Below are 22,423 nucleotides of genomic sequence, written 5' to 3' on the forward strand. Positions count from 1 at the left end.
ACATTGTGGGTGTATGTGATGTGCTATTGTGTGTAGCTTTGTATTTTGTATTTTGTATAATGTGTTATGTGTGTTTTTTGCTTTGTACTGTTTGCTATTGTGCTGTTGTATGTTTTAAATGTAAGGGACTGCAGATGAAAATTAGCTTGAAGCTAAATCTGGTACAGTGCATAATTCATGTTAAAAACTGTACTCTGTCTCGATAAATAAATACAATACAATTGCGAAACTAATATTACACAATTTCATGTGAGAGTGGGTTGTCCACACAGTCATTTTGTGCAAAAATGCCTTTAAAAGTTTATCTTAAGCTTATATGAGGCTTCAGCAGTCTGAGTTAGTCATATCAAGTGGATATCTGCCAAATTTAAGGTCTTTTTAGCATCAAATTCTCTCTTTGTGTTCAGACAGTGTTTCCCTGTTGAGCTGCAGTGGAAGTATAGAAACAAAAAGAGGAACTTAGGCAGTAAAAACACTGTAACATTGAGAGATATCTATTTGACACACTTGGACAGCTGTAGCTTCATATTAGCTTCAGATAAACTTTTAAATACATTTTTGCAGAGAAGGAGGACTGTGGATTTTGTCCTCCATCACTTACATTGTAAGTGTGTTATGAAGGGATCTTCCAATCAGTATGAACAAGAGGAATGATTACAGCAAGAAAAACATGTTTCAATGTTCATTTGGGCTCCTGACTGTTGTTTTAGGACAGACTTGAAAATTGTGAACCTGTCCTTTAAGGTCAATGTACAACTGAAGCTGAATATTGAACTAACTGCCTTCCCTCCCTAGAGCCACACTACAAATGTGGCTCCGAGTTTGTTAAATTTAATGGACATCCCTGCAATCTCAAGACAAAAGGAGTAAAGGACTGTTGAATCAAACATTAAAAAATAACGCACGACACTTATAATCTTCATTTCTTTTTTTAAACTATATTTAATGTTATTTATTTTTTATTATTTTTTTGCACCCTGTGATATGAAAATATTAATACTACAGTTGCTTGTGAATTTGTGTACATTCTATGACTATGGTGTGCATTCTGCCCCCAAGTCAGAAAGTCCAAAAAAAAATCAGTCACAGCAGCTAGCTTACCAGTTCCAGAGACTGCCTGATACTCATGGTAAGTAAATTGAGATTAACTGCTTTATTTGCTTTTATCCATTGAATATTTTGCTAAAGACTTGATGTTGTCAGTGCTGTCCAATTGTCTACAAACCGAATAAGGTGAGTCTAGCTCAATTTAACAAACATTAGCATGGACTTGCTAGCCGCTCAGCAAGACTTCCTGCTACAAGAACAGTTAACCTTGCTAACATTATACCAACATCATTCATTTGCCAACAATCATAATTTAATTAAACTTTGTACACTTATAGGAGGCTATTATTCAACATATTGAACTTCTGTTGAGAAAAAAAAATCCTCTGTTAAATATAAAGTAGTTCATTAATGACAATGTTATCTGGTTCCTAGCTAGCATCGCTGAGAGGGAAATGCACAAAGTTCCACCAAGAGTCACTTAAAATGTTTACAATTATTATTTTAATGGTATTTACACTTCGTTCACAGTAAGTGCCCCCTTGAATTGTGTAAATACAACTGACACAAATACTTAGATGCAGACCGTGTTTTTGTTTTTGTCAGGCATGTTTGACACAGTCAGTCAGTAGTCCTTTAGACACTCTGACTGCAGGTCAGGTCACAGTGTAGGCTGTTTATCTACTAGTCTTTCAGTCAGCTGATGCCCAGACAGTAAGGGGAAAGAAAATGATGGACAGATGAAGGAAGTGCTCTTTTCTTAGGGATTAATTATTGATGGTTTTTCACCATAGAGAAAAACTTCAAGGAGCACATTAAGAAAATGGTTTATAAGACTTCATTCTACAGCTTATTAGCAAATGTTATATGAGATGTTGCATACTTGACGGACATTGAATATAAGAGGTAAAAAAAGCAAGTTGAATAGACACATCCTGAAATGAGTATCAACCACCATATTAACTCTGTATTGGTTGCATATAAGTATTCTGACAGGTCTATTTTCTCTGACAGGCAAGTTTTTGTGTGTCACCCGGACTGTCCTGGTGCAACAGTAGGCCTAAATTGTGTACTGTGTAAATACAGCATGACCTTAAATCTAGCCTAAAATCTCTGTTGCAAGACATTCTTAAATCTGTCTAGTCTCTGTTTTGAATTAGGAAAGGATCTATTTAGCTGTATGAGAATGGGGAACCTGAAACTTTTCCTGTTTTGTATAGAGGCTTTCAGTGGCTTTCAGGCTGGTTTCACACAAATGACTCTACAAATGAGTTATAGTTTCTGTCAGCAGTTTGCCACTAAGTATATATCTTTTGTTAGTTATTCTTCATGACTGAATCTTTATTCTTACATCATAGTTTGAAATCGCATTGTTATTTCACCAAATATTACAGTGAGTGTTGACAATATTACAATATATCGTGTCAAATTTGCATTTTGTTTTTAGTTGTCCAGTGTATGTGTATGTGTGTGTGTGTGTGTGTCAGAGAGAGAGAGAGAGAGAGAAAGAGAGATAGATAGAGAGAAAGAGAGAGACAGACAGACAGACAGACAGAGACACAGACACAGAGGGTTGTGTGCATGAAGGGTGGGGGGAGGTTAGTGATTGTCAGTGAAGAGGAAATGAGACAGAAAGTTGTACAATGCAGTTTACTAAGCTCATACACAGCTAAATGCTGGTTAATAAGGACGCTGTTTACATATTAATTTGTAACTGCTGTATTCCTGTTAGCTATCCGTGACTTGGAAGTAACAGAAACTACTGGTATCTGTCTCCTCAGGTGTGTCAGCCTTCGTGACCATATCAGGAACCCGGAACCCGCGCACCTGTGAGCTGACGTCACGCGCTGGGCTAAGTACCTGCGTACAGCTGAAGTCACTCAGTTACTGAAACTACCTAGAAGAGACGCGACGAAGAAGCAACGACGAAAAGGAATATATCAATAATTATTCTCACTGAGTTTTTCTTTTAACTTTCATTGCGAGGATCTTCCAAAGAGGATTAAATCACAGATGGGGAGCGCTCGGTTCGCGGTTTTGGGCATTTTAATCGTCGTTTTTCAGGTGAGACTTCCTGCAGTGGCTTCCTTACTCTACAAACGGCTCCCATCTATCTCTGTCGTTCTGCTGTAACTTTAAAAGCCAGTAATTCATATTGTTGTCTTACTTATCTCTGACAGAACACTATGTGAGTGTTTGTAGGATTCTTCTGACAATTTCTGAAAATAATTTTGGTGTATCAGCTTTGAAGCAAGTGGCTTTGTATTTCAGTATAACTTTGATTAGTCACACAACTCGTCGCTGCTCTCTACTGTATTTAGCTGTTAATGGTGAAATTATATTGTAAATTAAAGAGTAGCCTAGCTAGGCTTTAATTCACAACACGGCTCTTAGTCATAGTTTTTCAGTTGTCTTCCTCCCCTCGAGATATCAGCGGATCTTCACGAGCCTCGCCCTTGTTCCGTTGATGACGTTGTCGCAGGTTAAATTCCTATTCTACATATTTCGATTTTTATCGACGTCGAACATTTCTGTTCACACCCGTGAATTTTACCTCGCAGGTATAATTATTTCAAGACGTTGGTTGTGAAGCTATTAATTATAGTGTTCACATAATCCCATTATTTTATGTTACTTTGAACATACTGTCAACGCGCTCATCTTAAAGTTTTAATCAGGCCCAGTTTTCAGAGTTACAATGACTGAAAGACCTTGGACGATTAGTGAATTAATGATGAACAGAAAAATAATTGACTATAAATGAAAGTGAAAATAGAAGTTGCTCAACCAAATATGCCAATTATTTGCCAGTTCCCGTTTCTCACATTTGAAAATCTGCTGCTTTTCCCTGTTATACCATTATAAATGGAATATCTTTGACTTAAGTGTTGGTCAGACAAAACAAGACAAGCTCTCAGAACTTGTGATAGACATTTTTTCGTAATTTATTGAAGTTTCAAAGACTAATTGTTTATTGAAAAAATAATAGACCAATTAATCAGTAATGAAAATATTTGGCAGTTGCAACCTTGAATAAACCCAATGACCCCTATGACTCAGTTTATCTGCTTTGGTTGGGTATTAGTGTTGACTTGGAGCAGCAGGATAGAAGTTTTAATGTCAAATGAAATGCCATTAAATTAGACAGGAAAGGTTTTCTCTTAGCTTACTACACTTTTTCACGTTGCTGATCTTATGATTTATGAGAAGCCTTTTTTCTTTTCCTAGGCCTTGACTTTAGTGTCTGCTGAGGATCCAACATGTGTACCTGGATTCGAGTTGGATATGTTGACTTTCAAAGTGACCAGAAAGCACCTACGACAGGGCATGAGGCTGGGCAAAGGTAAGAATGCTGTTTTCTAGCTCATCGCCTAATGCACACGGACCTGAGGAAAACTGTGGTGTTCAATTTCAAAACTTAGTATCAAATATGGATATTGACTGTGGTGAATTGTGATGTTTTTTTGTCATATTATAAAGTATTAATCAATTACAATCTAAAAATTGTTTAGCTATGGGAGCATTTAGACCTAAGTAAAAGAAGTTTCACAGCCATAAATACAACTGCTGAGCCTTTCATAAAGTGTTCCTCTGGCTCAGATGGCCTTCTACAGATTAGCTGTTCACATTGTTCACACACGTAGCCCAAACAACCTCAGGTCTCAGCTTGCACTCATGCTGCACCTCATTTGATGCTCTTACCTGCAGGGCAAAACAATGTCCCCAAGCCTGTTTTGCAGGCCTTGCTTTTCAAAAGGTTGTAGAATAGTAGTCAAAGAAGGGGAGCACTTGATTTTAATTTTTGTGTTAGTTTATATGAACAGGTTATATCAGTCTGTTTTCACTGGATTGTCACCTTCATGAATAGTTTTTTTTTTTTTTTTTTTTTTTTAAGCGTTTCTGTAGTTGCAACTGTCCTATTAGAGCAACCAACTTACCTCTTTGATGTGGCCTTTCTTTGTCTGATTGTCACCTCTTCAAACATTGGCATACAATCTTTAAACTGTCATGAACCGAGTTTCTAGTCTGAAATATCTGAAAATCTACTGAAATATCTTTAAGTAGAAGGATTGTCTTTTGTGACCGAAGGACACATGCCGTGGTCAAAGCAAGCTGAAATTTTAACATAACTCTTTGGAGGATGGAGAGTCCATAATGAACATGCTGACATCCAGATTGTGTAAACTAGTCTGAGATAACTAAACCAGCCGTTCATTTGTCTAGTGGGTGCTTGGTATTGGTCAGCTGCTTGGATCTGTGCTATGGCTGGTTTGCAGTCAACAAAGCCTGTCTGTTTAGTGGCTAATGCATAGCAATATCCTCCTGAACAAGTATGATGTCAGGTATTTAAGTAAAGTGTTGCTCTTAGCAGGAGGGATACAGTATTATACTTATACAGGTTAAGTGGTATTTTTAGCGATGGTTGATTGTTTGTAGGACTGATTAACATAGAAAACCTTGTCAACCAAGAATTTGAATGGATTAGTCAGGTTATGCTCAGAGAGACTCTTGCATCACTGCATTAAACACACAATAAGTAATTTCTGCTGCTAGGGGTCTCTCAATCAAAACAATAACAAAAGATGGAGTTTGATGACCTTGATAACCTTGTGGATTATGGGAGTTGTTGTCTTCATTGTTTAACAACCAGCTTCTCCTGGTTAGGATTCCTTTAGTGTTCATTGTTCAGGAAGTTTTTACTGGGAGCCGAATTTTCCACGGAGGTCTCCTCCTCTCCAAAACAAATGTACACAGGGATTAAAAACAGTAAAAACACTGAATAAACCAGTTTCACTTCAAGAATCAGTGTTTCTCCAATGCTGTTCGGTGGACACAGGACGTCTGGGAGGGGCTGATAGCCAAGCTGCTGCTAACGTTTGCTCAGCTTGTTTCTCTAATAACTTAAGATCCAGATGCCCGATGACTAAAATCCTTGGTCCGGTTCAAAGATGTTTTAAGACGAAAGTGTCAGGGGCCCAATGTAGAGATTATTAATGTGAATTATGAATGCCACAAATGAGCACCTTCCAATGATGATACATAATAGATCCACAAACGCTGACTCTCTGCTCTGTTTTGGAGAGCTGAGAAATGGCAAAGCTGGTAATAAAGAGCTCAAATTCTTACCTCTGGTCTTCCATAACTTAATTCATTGTTACTTATCAGCCAACATAAACAAAGATGCGTAAAATCAGCCGCTGTATCGGTCAGGCACTGGCACTGCTTATTTCAGAGAGTTTAATGACTGATTTGCGAACCCAGCTGAGACATTGTTTAGTAGGTCTCATCATTACTTTATTATTATTATTATTATTATTATTATTATTATTATTATTATTATTATTGTTGTTGTTGTTGTTAGTATTATTATTATTAGTAGTAGTAGTTTTTGTTTGGTTGGTTTTTTTTTTTAAATAAATGAGATGATAACAGTATTCCTAATCAAGTAAGCCCAAACAAGTGATGTCTCTGTGGCTGATGCTAGACACTGGAACAGTATCTCAGATTGCAGTCCTAGACACAGAAGAATTTTAAAAAACCATATACCTCAAAGGGAAACTGACTTTTCCACCAATAAATCCTTAATGGTAGAATTTAATTTGTCTATTTTGGTAAAACAATGTTTTTGCTGTAGAAACTCATTCCTGTACTCCTCAAAATCAGTTATTGATGCTAGAGGTTTACCTGTGACTTTTCAATGATTGATAGAATACATTTCAGTGGTTAACTGAAGGCTGAGACATCAGTGCTTAGCATTGCAGAGAAGTGACTGTGCTGCCCTCTCTTTGGCTGGCATAGTTCAGGTACTTTTGGGAAAAACAAAAAATAAGAGACTGGTAAAGTGGGTGTTTATCACAGTCTGAACTGTCTTGTTTCTTGTTTACCAGAATTATAGCCCATCAGTCCTGTCCTGGGAGATCTTTCTTGATTATTACTTGATATGTTTGTCAGGGTGATTTTTATCAACAGTGCATCATCAGTCAGTCATTTCCTGGGTGTGCAGGTAGGTGAAGGGTCTGTACTTCACCCAGAGATGTCAAACCTGTTGTTCTGCTTCTGAAATCACAGCCTGAGCTCAACACTAAAGCCCATAATTAGGCATTCACCCCAGATGAAAAACAAAATATCTGCACAAATAATAAATAGCAACTTTACTGTGAGGATGTAGAATCTTGTGCACACGTGTATTAGATATTGTTTCATAATCATTAAGTAATTGTGACAATATAATATTGATTTTAGGTGATATTACCCAGCCCTACATATTAGTAATGTGGAGTCTAACTGAATGTAAACTAAATGGAATGGAATTTTTTACACCTTCATCAACACCTAAGAGGCACCATAATTAATCTGATTGATAAAATTAAGTGCTATACAGTTTGTCTTACTCATCATATTTTTTTGACCTATAGTTTCTTCCTGGTGCTGCAAGCTATAGTATAGTAATGCTATAGAATGTAACTGTTTAGAAAAAAAGCAAAACATGTACAACACATGTACTTTTGTGTAAACTTGACAGCAAATTATAGTTTTGTGCAACAACAGGAATGCATGAGGACCACGATTAGCACACAGCTCTACAAAGCTTTACTTTCTAAGTCAACATATAAGCGTGAACAGAATCAGAAAGTGTGCTTGTAAAATTTCTATGGTGGGAAGGTACTGTCTTATATACCTAAGCCTCCAAAAGGCAGTCTTCATGTGTTCATAGTCTGCCATAGGAATCATTAAATCCATAAAACATGGCATAAGTTTGTTCTGCACTGTTTTGACAAAAATCTGACTTCCAGCACACTGCTGCTACCATCTATAAGTGCTACCAGCCACATTTCATTATACTGTAGTTCAGCCATATAGAAAAGCAACCACTTATACCCCATGTAGGAGATGCAGATTTAATCTATATTACTGTTTAGCTGGAAGAGGCATGAGGAATGAGTATTCTGTCTGTTGTTATGTACTGAAGCAATTTTGTGTTCTCTCTGTATGGGCTTCATTCCTAATGGATAATCATTTCTTCTTTCCCAGTGGGCTTCACTGACTGCTCAGATCGCACAAGATTTCTTTTCAACAGTGATGACAGCCGTTTCATGGTACAGACAGACGGCATATTGACAGTGAGTAGTACTGAAATATAAATTGTCAACAACAATTATGCCCAATGTGTAGTAATAAAGCACAGCTTAGATGACTTAGACTTAGATGGATTATGTGTGGGTGATATCCATTATACTGAGTAGAACCAATGTAAAGTCCAACATGTTGCACCAGTAGCTCACACACACACACACACTAACACATGCACATACATGTGTAAGCTATGTTTTCTTTGCTTTACCTGAACCCACCTGAAATGTTGAGGGAATTAGCTGAACAGCAACATGTTGCTCTTTGCTGATTGATTTTTTTTTTTTTTTTTTTTCCCTCCAGGTGAAGAGAGAGGTTGTTCTTCATGACGGACACACAGAATTCTTCATCCACTCATGGGACTCACAAGGTCGCAAGATAACCGTTCCTGTCAGGGTATTGCACCACGGGCATCACCATGGGCATCACCATGGCAACCACCACCAAAATGTTGAGCATCATCATGGAGACCACAAACACCACAACCATCAGCACCATCCTACTGAAGTAGACTCTGCAAATAACACAGAGGTAGGATTAAGGCACTATTGAGGGGACATGAAGGAAACTTCTAAATAAAACTCTTTCAACAAACAATACATTTACTGGGAAATAGGCTTTGCAGATCCCATATTAATCACATTGTATATCAAGGGCCTGGAAGATGGTAGTAATGACCTCATGAGAGGCAGTTTACAGTGAAAAGAGCTGTTTTTAGTTTAACAAACACTGCCCCCTTGTGGCTATTTATGAATGAGCAACATATATATTTTGCTTTAATATTTTTCATACTTTCTTTGTATGTTGTTAAAGCCATATTAGGTTAAAGCCATACTTTAAACTTAATCCACACAATTTTATGAATGTAGTTTTTCTTTCTGCATGTGTAATTAAAATCAGTAGTAGTCTATTTATTTTGGTGCCCATATTACAGGACAGATAATATGCAGGCTGCACTATCTGTAAAAGACTCTGTGTATACAAATTCCAGGAGATATGTTTTTCAGATATGAAGAATTCAGGAGTAAGATTGGAAAATACTTGACACGTGTCTAGTTTGTAGTTTAAAGAAGAAATGCTTACAACATGACATTAGTTTTCAATCCACCTCTGTGTTTAGTCCTTTCTGTAGTTTCAGGAAATGGTTACCCCTATACTAACTTTTTGAATGTAGGTATGTGGGACCCACCATATGAAATGTGGTAGGATTGCTTAAAATAGGTACAAATCTTACAGACTTCTCTCAGAAAAACAGCCTGTATACACCAAGTTGTTGGTTAGTGTAAAAAAACTACGGCTGCTGGATTATGGCAAAAATCATAATCACAATTATTTCGGTCAATATTGAGATCATGATTATATAACACGATTACTCACTGACTTTGGAAACATCGTGCATTTCTTGAACTTTTAAAAAAAACGTATCTTTTTAACAGTGGATTTCCTTGAACAATAACAGACTACAGACCAGGGTTGGATGCTAGCCTTTTTTTTGACAGCCAATATGTCCATTAATATTCCAGAATTCCAGCCATATAGAACAACTACCGGACATATGTTTAAATAGCCATATAATAGCCTATATTTAAACAGCAATAAAACACAAAAACACAAACGCTATGATCCAACAAATGCATTTTAGTCAACAGAGTTAACTCTTCACAAACTTTTTGAACTGATCATAAAGGCTCCAACAATAAAATATAACAAATAGGCTGTTCTTGTTGTTAATTAAATGTAGCCATGCGGGCAGCCCGCAGCTGCAGTTCCGCCACCACCTCCACCTGCTGCAGTCTCCCTGAGCCTGCCTCTCACTGGGGCCGGTGAAAAGTTAAACCTCCTACTGATCAATTACATGTTATTTAACCAAGGAGCTCCAGGCTGATCCATTTGTTTCACTGTTCCAGTGCTGGATGTAACATTACCTGAGAGGAAAAAAAAGTTAACTGCTGTCGAGCCAAAGCGCCGGTCTGTTGCTGGAGTGTGCAGCTTTTCAATCTCTTAATCACAGCTGACCAAACACTCCCAGTGTCTTAACAGTGGAGGCAAAACCAAACTTTTGCATAATATAAGTTTATATTTAAGTTGTCCTGGCAACATATCTTGTAGGTCACACAATATTAGACAATTTAATATGCCATTATTGAATTTATTTTTTGTGCTCCGACACACAATGCACTGAACACAAGACAAAACCAGAGCATCATTGCGAAACAGAATGTGATCAATTTATCTCAATTATCTTGTTTACATAATCTTTGGAAGCCAAAATCGTAATTGAAAATAAAATTCAATTAATCAAGCAGCCCTAAAACAAGCATTTGCTTACTTATACATCCACCGGATACAGAAATGCATTAGCATCCCATATTCACTCATCTGTAAACAGCTGATGAGCTTGTGTCTGCCTAAGGCAGGGTGGGTGATTTTACATATTTAAATAGTTGGACAATGTTGCACTGTAACTGAGTACAAACGTGTGTGTTTTTCCAGAGTGCAGCCGATCCACAGGTGCCTGTTCTGCATTTTCCCAAGTCTGGTGAAGGACTGAAGAGGAGCAAGAGAGACTGGGTTATCCCTGACCTCAGTGTTACTGAGAATGACAGAGGACCATACCCCCTAAAAGTATCTCAAGTAAGAGGAACTACAGCCCCTTGTGATTGAGAATTTGATACTGAACTTCATTTTGAATATTTGATTCTGCAAAGGAAGGATGTCTGACAGTTTCCACTGCCTTGACCTCTGATTTTAATTTTTTACAATCTTACTATTTACAGTATGTTCAAATAGAGCTTTCAGTTTTCTTGTGTCCGTCTCTCCCTACTCATCCCTAAGGAAGCCATGCTTCTTAATTAAAACCTGATACCTGGATATATCGAGGTATTTACCTTGTTTTCTTGGGACAGCAAGGCCAATTTCTCATTACAGTGGTTTAATTATGCTGTTATCAGTATAAATCAAAAGGTTGACCATAGCTGTTATGAGAAAACAATGTTGTTGTGTGGAGATCTTGAGATAATCAACTTGTGATAACAAGTCTGCTTCTCTACTTCACAAATTTAAATGCAGCATCGAATATAATTAAAACACTTCATTACCTCAACTGTAGTTTTTTTGTTTTTTTCTTTACAATATTGTAACTATCGTTGTGGGTAGTGAGAGTGGTATAACTCCTGTTATAACTCCTATAACCTGTTTTTTGTGTTTATTTTTTTTGTTTTTTGTTTGTTTTTTTTTTAAATCCTCCAGATCCGATCCAATGAAGATAAAATAAAGAAGATCTATTACAGCATTACTGGTCCAGGAGCTGATCAGCCTCCTGTTGGCCTTTTCAGCATGGACAGAAACACGGGTATTCTGTATGTCACACAACCACTGGACAGAGAGAAGCAGGCCAAGTACACTGTAAGCATGCTCTCAGATGTTAGTTTTATATATACACCAATGTTTCCCCTATAATTGTACAGGCCTAGTGGGCCGCTAGGCCAACGAGAACCCCCGCCAGGCCAAAAAATATTTTTTTCAATGCCAATAATAACGCCAAATATCCATTCATTCGGAAATCAATAGCATTTGGGAGCCACTGTGCAGTGCTGTTCGAAATGTGAGTTAACCTTTGTGTCATTTCCTGGGAAACTCCTGGTAGTGTAGCTCCTCTTAAGGAATAGGGCAATGTGTATTTTGTGCACATATTGTGAGAGAGCGAGTGGCAGGAAAGTGACGTTGAGTGTGAGCAGAGAAGAGGAAAAGGTTAACAGTAAGTTGTCAATCTGGCAGTAAATATACAGTACAGACTACAGTGTGTCAGTTAATAAATGCTGCAGCTTGTCAAGACTAAGAAAAGTCTTGTCTGTTATTTCCCCAACTGCTGGAAAATGAAGGGAGTTAGCTCCAAAGTTAGCAACAATGAGTTAGCATAATCTGAAGACGCTAAACCGATAAATAGAGAACAGAGAAATGTGTGGCTGCTGAGTCTCCCGAGTTTTATTCTGCGTGCAGAAACTGCAACTAAAACTACATCTACTGATGACCTTGTGGCACTAATAACAACTTTCACATTTTAGTCAATACATCTGGATTCCTTGGATCATTATGTAACTTTGTATATTATCCATGCCCATTTCTGCCACACAATTGCCCATTTCTGCTACAAGATTTCCTACCATGTTAATTCTTGTCCAAAACACAAATATTTTCAGGAAATTAAACACCGCTCTGATTTAAAAACAGATGGAGTTTTCATAGGCTGGTAGGATCGCATATGGCATACTTTTCCTCCACTGGACAATTATTGTCTGTTAATGACAACTAGATAGAAATCATTATAGATAATTAATACTTCATCTCTTTTGTCCTACAATTTTATGACTTAACAATATGTTGAACAAAGCAAATTTATTTGGAAATGATGTATTGATGTTTTTAGCAGTTATATACAGTATACAAAGTAAAGTTTGTACTTTGATGCTATGGCAGCTCTAGTGATAAGGAATGAAAGCAACTGCATTGCCTATTCTGGCATGTACTGTACTATAATACAAATGTGTTTGTGTTTCTGCAGTTTCAAGCACACGCTGTGGCAGAGGGTTCAGGAAATGCTGAGGAGCCCATGGACATTATAGTGAATGTAATTGACCAGAATGACAACAAACCGACTTTTGAGAAAGACACCTTCTTAGGACAAGTTGCTGAGGCTTCACCGATAGGTATTGTCAGTGGATTTCATTTAAGCCTGAATAAAATGTCTGTTAGCTTTCAACAACAGTATGTTTCACTTTAACATGAGACGAGGCTTTGAGGATGATGATAAACCAATGTCTTTTGCAAATATAACTGTATTTCTTCTAACGAGTCGGCAGGGGTTGCTGGAGTGTAAACTTGCCCAAATCCAATACAGAGTAGGACAGATTATCAAACATTTGAATAGATGCACACATGTCCTCAAGAAGCTGAAAGAAGTTTTAAAGTTGGAACAAAGTTTCTGGTATATAGGACTAGTTGGGTACCAAAGTTGAGTTAGAAGAACAGGAAAGAAGGAGGAGCAGAAGAGTAAAGTAAATTGAGGAATGTAAGTGGCCTCCACTGAAGCCCAAGCCCCTTCACCTCATTAATTGTGTAGATATCTTCCCTTCTTACTCACTAAATAGGGAAGTCTTCATAGAGGACTATGTGGTGCATCAGTTTGCCAAAATCAAAAACAACTTTGGACACTGCTGATCTGGCAGTTTGTTTTCTGTTTACACAATGCATGATGGTAATTAGCTCTTGGTTACTGATCATTGATTGTACACTACTTTTTGTTATTTGGGATAATGTGAGTCCTTTGTGTTGAGCCTAATAATTCTCATACAACATTCAGATAACACCACAAAATGGCAACATGACTTAACTGACTGGCACTGTACTTCCCTCTCTCTAGGTTTTGAAGTGATTCAGGTCGTGGCTGTAGATTTGGACCAGCCAAACACTGACAACTCGGATATCCGCTACCGTATTATGAGCCAGGACCCAGAGTTGCCCAGCAAATCCATGTTTGTCATCAACGCAAACACTGGGGCCATCAGAGTCAATGCCCCTGGGCTAGACAGAGAGGTATGTCTTATAAAAACAGATTTCAGTTTCACATCTAGCTGTTGAAATGGTCTGCGTTTCTAGCAACTGCTCCTGTTTGATTTGGTCCCATTAGGCCAGTGTAAATACTTTCATGCAAACTCTCATACAGACCAAAACAACTGCACCAAGAATGCCTGAAAAGGTTTTAAGTCAGCTTCCAAGCCGGTGGCGTTTTTAGGGTGTGAACGCAAAGTGGTCAGACATAGACACAATGTTTGATAGCAGACATGTGACATGAGTATGTATTCAAAAGCCAAACCATTAAAAGTCACAAAGTTGTTCCGCCAATCTTGGAAACTGTCGAGGAAACATTTGTTCTTGGGCACAGAGGAGTTTTGAGCTAAATGCTAACATGCTCACAATCACAAAGATAACCCCCCCACTTCCCACCCCCATGGAGTCTAGACACTGGTGGTTGTGGTGGTTCATGACTTCTGCTGAGACTGATAAGGCTGATGAGGTTGATGAAGTGATGCGCTGATGAATCTGCAAAGATTGGCCGGTGGTGGGGAGGTGGTGGGGCACATAAAACAGCACCATGGAAGCATTACGATGGAACATATTTAAAAAGACAGCCGCAATATGATAGGCTGACAATGAAGGTGTGTCACTGTGCTTTTGGTAAGATGTGAACAGCTGACGTTTTAATTGAGGCCCAGGGAAATGACAGTAAGGAAATTATACGTGAGCATGTGTGAGGGATGGGAATGAGAGATGGTGTGAGAAATAATACTACAGACCTTAGCATGCAAAAGATAGTCTTCCTGACTGACCTTTCGCTAAGCTTCATTACAATTCATTCTGAAAGGGGGGCATAAATGTGTGTAGAAAATTTCATGGCTATCCATCCAATAGTTGTGGAGACATTTCAGTCTGTATCAAAGTAATGCCATCCATGGAGGCATGCCTCTAGTGTGGCTAAAAAAATTAGATGTACTTTTCTGTTGTTCAATTGTTTGAAACAGTACATCAGGCCTGGCATAGATTCATGGTCTTATGCTCAGCTTGAAGCTTGCTAGAAATTTCAAGTAACTCAAAATACACACAAATCCTATGAAAACACATTTACTCAATTGTCATATTCAGCTTTAAAGTGATACGTTTCGTAATGTTTCCTGCTCCAACTGAATCTGTTAAATGGCAGTAAAATGTTTTAATGTTTAAACTCTTATGTGTCTTTTCTAACAGAAATACCCAAAGTATACTCTGGTGGTACAGGTAGCTGACATGCTGGGAGAAGGGTTGAGTAACGTAGCCAAAGTAATCCTCACTGTCACAGATAGCAACGACAACGCTCCAGCCTTCACTCAGCCCTCCGTAAGTACAGAATACTTATGACTGGAAATTGCCTGTTTGTTAAACCCCTCCCACAAAGAGTAGTGTCCAGTCACAGCTTAAAAACCATAACCAGGCACAGCAGGTCTGTCAAGCTCTGGAGTTGTCAACATAGTGAAGTGAGTTATCTGCTCTAATACACATCTAGGTGCACCACGCAACATTTGAAAAGTTGCTTGGGACTGGCATTTCCACTAGGTGGGAGCCAATAACACTGGTATTATGTATTTAGATGTCAAATGCATATTTAAGACCCTTTTGCAGGGTTCACATTTTTGAATGAAAGGAATATAGCTAGCTAACTTCAGCTGATTAATATTGGTCAGAAATCACCTGCTGAAAATGAGAAGCTACTTTTGTTAAAATGACTATAAAATTGAACAGTAAGAAGTGTAAGAATAAAGAGCTTGACAGGCACAGTAACTAAGGGTGAGGAGTGGGACCAATGGTTAGTTCATACATTAACATACATGGTTAACCTTAAGGCAACAACAGATTTGGTGGAGATGGTAGCTCACCATAATTTTTTTGTAATGTAATGAGTTGCAAGCAATACAGACTGATCCTTTTTTCATTTTTCTTGATAGTAGAGTTGCATCTTGGTTTTAATCTAAACATATTTGCATTTTTAACAATACATTTCCCATATGATGACAAATGTCTATTTGATGTTTAGAGAGCAAGTTTTAACAATTTTTTTTGGCTTACAGTGGGTAGACCATATTTAACAAAGAATTCTGTACAGGGAAGTAATGAACTAAGCTGCATGATGTGACAGACCATAAAGTTAAGGCCAAGGTTTAAAACAAATTAATTTACTTGTTAGTTAGCAACAACAGCCTTTTTTCTAATCCTTGTTTCCTCTGTTTCACTCCTACACTTTTATCACATCCCTTGCATTCTCCCAGTATGACGGATCAGTTGCAGAAAATAAAGTGGACGCTCTGGTCCTTACGATGTCAGTAACAGATGGTGATGAGCCACATTCTCCCGCCTGGAATGCCAAGTTCAAGATTGTTGATGGTGATCCTGGACAACTTTTCACTGTGAAAACAGGAACTAACAAACATGAAGGAATCCTCACTACTGCCAAGGTAGGAAGAAAACCAGACCTTCTCAAATAAGCCACAATATCAAAGTGTGTGATGTCTGTCAATATATACAGTGAGGTCCACTTTCCTATTCACTTGAATGGGACTAAATTCAGATGTTAGTTGTACAGCAAGAATGAGTTGTAAGACATTTCTGTGATGCATTGCGCTGCTGCACTTTTCTCTCCATCCAACCAGGGTCTTGACTTTGAGAAGAGCCGCCAGCACACTCTGTTGATTGCAGTGGAGAATGAGATTCCTTTTGCTATTTCGCTGCCCACTGCCACCGCCACCGTGGTGGTGAATGTGCTAGACGTTAATGAAGCTCCAGTCTTTGATCCAGTGGAAAAGCTTGTGTCAAAACCAGAGGACCTTCCCATTAACAGTGAAGTGGTGCAGTACACTGCCTCTGATCCGGACACTGCACTCAAACAGACAGTCATGTAAGGTCAAACTCCTTATTTTGAACATATATTTAAACGCAAGATTTTCACTGCCAGAGAATATTGGAAAAAGACAGCATTAGCAAACACTGAAATTTCTGTCAGGTATAGTTTCTGTTCAGAGCTTTCCGATCTGTAGCTGTAGATATCCATTGCATTCCTTTGCTTTTATTTGAGAATTAATGCAGAGCATTAACCTGAGGTGAAAACAAAACAACATGGTTAGCTTCTGTAATCACTGTAACTCAATCATTCAGTAATTGCAGCATTAGTCCTAAATGCTCTTCTATGTTTTAAGAGTGGCTTCCTAGTAGATTTCTGGCAAGCTTGAGTATTTAGTCAAAGAAAACAATGAAATATGAAATGCCTCCAGCTTAAACAGCCCACATGTCCAAGCGAAACACAAAGCAGTATATTGTAGATATATTATTTAAATTATCTGGTCTATTGCTGCCCCATCGTGAAGCATGTTAATTGTAATCAACTTGCTTGCATAACATTTATATGTGTTTATTTGCTTCATGTCCAGGTATAAAGTAATTAGCGACCCAGCGGGCTGGTTGACTGTGAATAAAGAGACGGGCCTGATTACAGTGAAGAGCAAGATGGACAGAGAGTCCCACTTTGTACTAGACAACAAATACACAGCACTCATTGGTGCATATGACAATGGTAGGTGGGAGACAAGACTGATGACTACTACATGCTTATCTGGTTTTAGGTAGGAAATAAAACAAACAAAAATATTGTTATCATGGTGGTGGCTGGCTTGATGAGGCCAAAGATTCTTTGGACACTGCTGTGTTCCTGCTTAACTTTTCAGCAGCAGTTCAGTAACAGGTATTATTTACAATATATAACATTATCACTCCAGAGACAAAGCTTACGTTTTACCGAGAGTTGGCTACAATGAGGTGACTTTACAACGCAGCTCTGAGACACAATAAGGTCAAATGATGTGTTTGTGTTGGTTGTGCATTTGTTACCCTCTGCGGTTGTCCACTATTTTCATGTAAGACAAAAGTAATGGGTAATGAGCCCATTTAAATTTCAGTATTTATAATTGTGTAACTTAATTTGAAAAAGTAATTAGTTACAGTACTAGTTACCGCCAAAAGTAGTGGAATGATAGTAACGTGTTTTTCCTAACACTGATAAACATATTCTGTAACTGAGATGACACACTTTGCTTTCAGTTTCAAGGCTCAAACCTGTTTTTGAAGAGATTTCTGCCCAAGTCCAATAATATCAGCTTGACATTCTTGGGTTCGAAAAATGTTTGAGAGCAAAAATGTTATCTAAATATGGACTTCATCTTACTAGGATGGTTTAACCTTCCCCAAAATTTAATGAATTTTGCCCTCCGTGTGTGTCTGTCTGTCTGCGTGTCACCTCACTAGATGAAGTCCCAGCCACAGGAACTGGTACTCTGATCATCCAGCTGGAAGATGTTAATGACAACGCACCCACCATTGATGAACGTGAAATCACGGTGTGTGTCCTTTCCCAAATGCTCAACAGTTGTCATGTGTTTGAAAACTTTTAATGCAGATGAAACTGAAAAGGGGTTAATGTGATTTTAATATATACTGATATTCAGGATGTGATCAAATGGAAAATCAAAACATAATAAATTGCTGATTTAAGGGGTAAAATCAGCCAAAAATTTTGAATCTGACTTTGTGTTTTCTCAGGTGTGTAACAAGGAATCGGCTCCTCAACTGCTGTCGGTAACGGATAAAGACGGGCCAGGCTTTGCCGCTCCATACAGAGTCTCTCTACAGGGCACGACTAAGACCAACTGGACTGCTAGGATGAACGACACCAGTATGTACATTTTTAATACATGACTGAAAATAAAACCTCAGGAAAGTTGTTTTTACACATCCAGCCAAATAGCCAGTCCCAGGAGAAATGGCCAGGTCCTTCCTGATAGATGTTTATTTAAAAAATTTTAAAAAGTCAGTCAAGAGAAAAAAAAAAAGAACCAATTAAAGGACCATCAACAATATGTAATCAAGAGAGAAAGTATGACTATCAAATGTTTTGGGGCAGAAAGTTTTTCCCAAATTGCCAGTTTGCTGTTCAGATAACCAGAAGGTGTAATGTTTATGACATGTTTTTGCTCTGAATTGAGTATATCAGGTTAGTGCTTTCTCTCAGCCTGTGTACCATACCCAGGAAGCTTCATAAATGAAATGATTAGTTTCAAGTACGAGGTCACAGATGCTTGTTTAGACAGAAGATTAGAAACCATTTATCTAGTTTATATAGGCCAAGGTGTTCTCTAAATTATTTGTGGAACAAGGCAGTGATAAAATGTATGGTTTTTGTGGAAATATTACTGGATTTAGGCAAAATGATAAACTAATCAAGGCAGGATTTGTAAAGTAAATTTTCCTCTTCTGTTGCAGAAACGGGCATCATCCTGAGTTTAGTTACTGACCTGGCCAGTGGAGTGTACACTGTGGTCCTGAGAGTTGCAGACAACCAGGGCATGGATCAGGACAGCACCTTGAAGGCCACAGTGTGCGACTGCACTGGGGCAGACGTGCACTGCAGTGATATAAGGGAGGCAGGTGGCGCAAACCTGCCCGTTATCCTGGGAATACTGGGAGGCATCCTGTTGCTGCTCAGTGAGTCTGATATTTGATTAAAAATAGAAAGATGCTTATCATAATGTGAATGGAGATGGAAGGCCAAAGAAATGTCATGAAGCTTTGCATCACAACCATGGTGGGAATCCTGTAAGATATTTCACTCGTAGTCCAGTGGGACTCAATGAACAACTAATCATGGTAATGAAGGAAGATGCCATCCAGTGCAACAGTGTGACTCATTGATGTTAGTTTTGATTGATGTAATAGTTTCTGAAGAACAGCGGAGCTCCAGGAACAATGGAAGAAGCTATATCAGGCTTTGATAACACTTGTTACACAATACTTGTTGTTAGATCAGTTCGTTGTTGGTTTGTGTCTTTGTTAACAATCCAATAATGACCATGGTAAACTCTTGCGCTGACAGGCTCGACTCAACAAATCACCGCGGCTTTTCTTTCTCAGCTGTGTAGGAAATGGGTGGAATCAATAACATGGGTGTGTTTTTATTAAGCTTTGTGCTCTGTATGTACAGTGCTGGTGCTGCTGCTGCTGGTGTTTGCAAGACGGGGAAGAGCAGAGAAGAAGGAGCCTCTACTGCAGGATGACGATATCAGAGACAACATCTATTACTATGATGAAGAGGGAGGCGGAGAGGACGATCAGGTAAATACAGACAGAGGTTGACACTGACACAGACCAGAGCGTGAGTTTTGTTTTTAAAGCAGGTGCCACCTCTGTCAACACATTTGAGTCAGTGCAGCAGTGACTAGGGCTGGGGGATATTTTTTCAATATCACCCTCTCTCACTGTGAAATTGTATCTTGACCATAAATAAATTTGAATACATTTATGATTATTTTTTTTATTGACAGAATGACTCCTGTCAGAATATTACAGTATATTATATTGCTGAATTATTATGATTGATTTGCATTTTAAGCAACATGTTGGCAGCATTTACTGTTAAAGCTAGTGGAGGTAGAGCTCATTTTAATGTCAGATTCTTCAAAGTAACTACAGCTGTTAAATAAACTTTGATGTAAAAAGGACAATATTTCCCTCTGAAATGTAGTGGAGCAGAGGTATAAAGTTACACACAATGGAAGTACTACAAGTACCTCAAAATTGTACTTGATTGAATGCACATAGTTACTTTCCAAGATTGACAGTGGAACACGGTTCATTGGACTGGATGTCAATTAGATCATCGTACAGTACCAGTCAAAAGTTTGGACACACCTTGCCATTCTCATTTGATCATTTTGCATACATATTTTCATTATTGTTATCATTATTATTATGATATTCATTTTTGCTACACTGGCTCCCCAAATAGTGATCTATATCATGGTCCTCTCAGGCTTATTCAAAATGTCTTTCCCCTGCTGTATTTCTGCACAGGGTTAAAGCTGTAATTCATACTAATCATTTATTGTGCCATGCAAAAGTCATCTCCAAAAACATGGATTATATTTATTGTAGAAATGCACAAACAGATGTCTGATTGTTTTTACCTGAGAGATGCAGTGTCTCCTGTGTGACCCCCTCCATGTGTTTTCCATCAGGACTTTGATCTGAGTGTTCTCCACCGTGGTCTGGACAACAGGCCCGAGGTGTTCAGGAACGACGTGGTGCCAAACTTCATGCCAGCTGCTCAGTACCAGTACCGGCCCCGCCCAGCCAACCCGGATGAAATCGGCAACTTCATCGACGATGTGAGTGAAATTACTATTCAAGAGCTCATGTGAACACATTCAAATCTAACATGGTTAAAACTAATCACTGCTTTTGATAAATTTGTCTGTTTTTTGAGGGGGAAAAAACACCATCCCATGCTGCCACTTTCATTATTCCAAATTCTGTTCTAAAACTTTTTAGGATTCACGTAATTTTTTCACATTGTTTGATACTTGTTGCATCATCCTCTTTTTCCATCTTTCCTGAGTTGGTTATGTACTCTATAAAAAAAACAAATTCTTTAAAATAAAAACATGCTCTCTGCTCCTCTCTCAGAACCTGAAGGCAGCCGACAATGACCCGACAGCGCCCCCCTATGATTCCCTGCTGGTGTTTGACTATGAGGGAGGTGGTTCTGACGCAGGAAGCCTGTCATCTCTGAACTCGTCGAGTAGCGGAGACCAGGACTACGACTGCCTCAGTGAATGGGGACCCCGCTTCAAGAAACTGGCAGACATGTACGGAGGAGGAGAAGACGACATGCTGTAAATGTACCAAAGAACAAACAGAATGGATAGGCACATATGGCTGTGTAAACGTTATATTGATGTAAGCATGGACTGATAAATGAATGCATACTAGGGAAACTCCTCTCAGCCAGACATCAACAGGCCCACAAAGGTTTCTTTCCTGTGTGTGGATTGTGTTTTACCTGTCAGTGCATTCCTATTAGCAGTTAACAGCCACTGCTCAAAAGCCAAAGGATGAGTTTGTTTGTTTTTTTTATAGAAAACCCATTTTGAATGGTTTAGCTCTGTCTGTCTTTTAGATCCCTGTTTGACTTGTAGGCTGAAGACTAAAGGTTTTTGTTTTTCTGTCCATTGAGTTCTGGAGCCATGTCATCAGTCACAACGTTCATTTATGAATTTTCTACAGAGTTCAGATATTTTTGCCTGCGTTGTAGCTTACTGGGTAACACTGGACACACGCAGATGCTTGCACTGGTAACGTTGTGTAATTTTGGCAATGTATGGTACTTTACATTTTTTCTGTTTATCAAGTTTCTACTACTGCTTCAGTTAAATTTCATAGTTGTGTATTTCTGTTTGAGGAATAAAATGATCAAGGTGAAATGCAGGTAGCCAGCTAACTCCATATCACCCTCTGAGGGAGTGATCAATGAGTTATCAATAAAAGCTTTTTAAAATGTTTGATAAGTATCTATTCAGTTGTCTTTATTACATTGTAATGTCAAAACACTTTCTTTGCTGTTACCCTCAGAGGTAGTTTATTAAAGGCTTTGTTAATTTTGGATTTTTATAAAGTTATCTTAATACAATTATGGATTTTTGAATGATCTTTTATTTCACTAATTGAAATGAGTCTTTCACATTGTTTTCAAGCAGTCAAGCTAGGCAGAGCTATACAAGATATTAAAGTAAAAAATATTTTCCTAATGCAGAGGTGTGTGTGCACTGCAAGTTGT

General features: G+C 38.3%; 1 protein-coding gene across 1 annotated transcript; it reads left to right on the forward strand.

Annotated features, from left to right (window-relative positions):
• The first annotated feature begins 1,030 nt into the window (after positions 1–1,030).
• On the forward strand, positions 1,031–22,148 carry LOC121911672 (B-cadherin-like). Its single transcript, XM_042433420.1, has 19 exons — positions 1,031–1,129; positions 2,829–3,111; positions 4,276–4,390; positions 8,080–8,168; positions 8,482–8,709; positions 10,672–10,812; positions 11,428–11,583; positions 12,740–12,884; positions 13,598–13,770; positions 14,980–15,108; positions 16,035–16,220; positions 16,416–16,660; positions 17,190–17,332; positions 18,061–18,152; positions 18,355–18,487; positions 19,075–19,296; positions 19,793–19,923; positions 20,826–20,975; positions 21,274–22,148. The coding sequence occupies exons 2-19, from the start codon at positions 3,061–3,063 to the stop codon at positions 21,484–21,486; spliced, it is 2,742 nt and encodes a 913-aa protein (XP_042289354.1). The 5' UTR covers positions 1,031–1,129; positions 2,829–3,060; the 3' UTR covers positions 21,487–22,148.
• The last annotated feature ends 275 nt before the right edge of the window (positions 22,149–22,423 follow it).

This window comes from Thunnus maccoyii, chromosome 14 (genome assembly GCF_910596095.1).
Source record: "Thunnus maccoyii chromosome 14, fThuMac1.1, whole genome shotgun sequence".
NCBI classification, from domain to species: domain Eukaryota; kingdom Metazoa; phylum Chordata; class Actinopteri; order Scombriformes; family Scombridae; genus Thunnus; species Thunnus maccoyii.

Excerpts from the sequence above, each read along its gene's own strand:
- LOC121911672 (XM_042433420.1), top strand. The coding sequence starts at position 3,061 with ATGGGGAGCGCTCGGTTCGCGGTTTTGGGCATTTTAATCGTCGTTTTT. Across the intron at positions 15,109-16,034 it reads CAGCCTTCACTCAGCCCTCC|TATGACGGATCAGTTGCAGA; the intron begins GTAAGTACAGAA and ends GCATTCTCCCAG. Across the intron at positions 16,661-17,189 it reads GCACTCAAACAGACAGTCAT|GTATAAAGTAATTAGCGACC; the intron begins GTAAGGTCAAAC and ends CTTCATGTCCAG.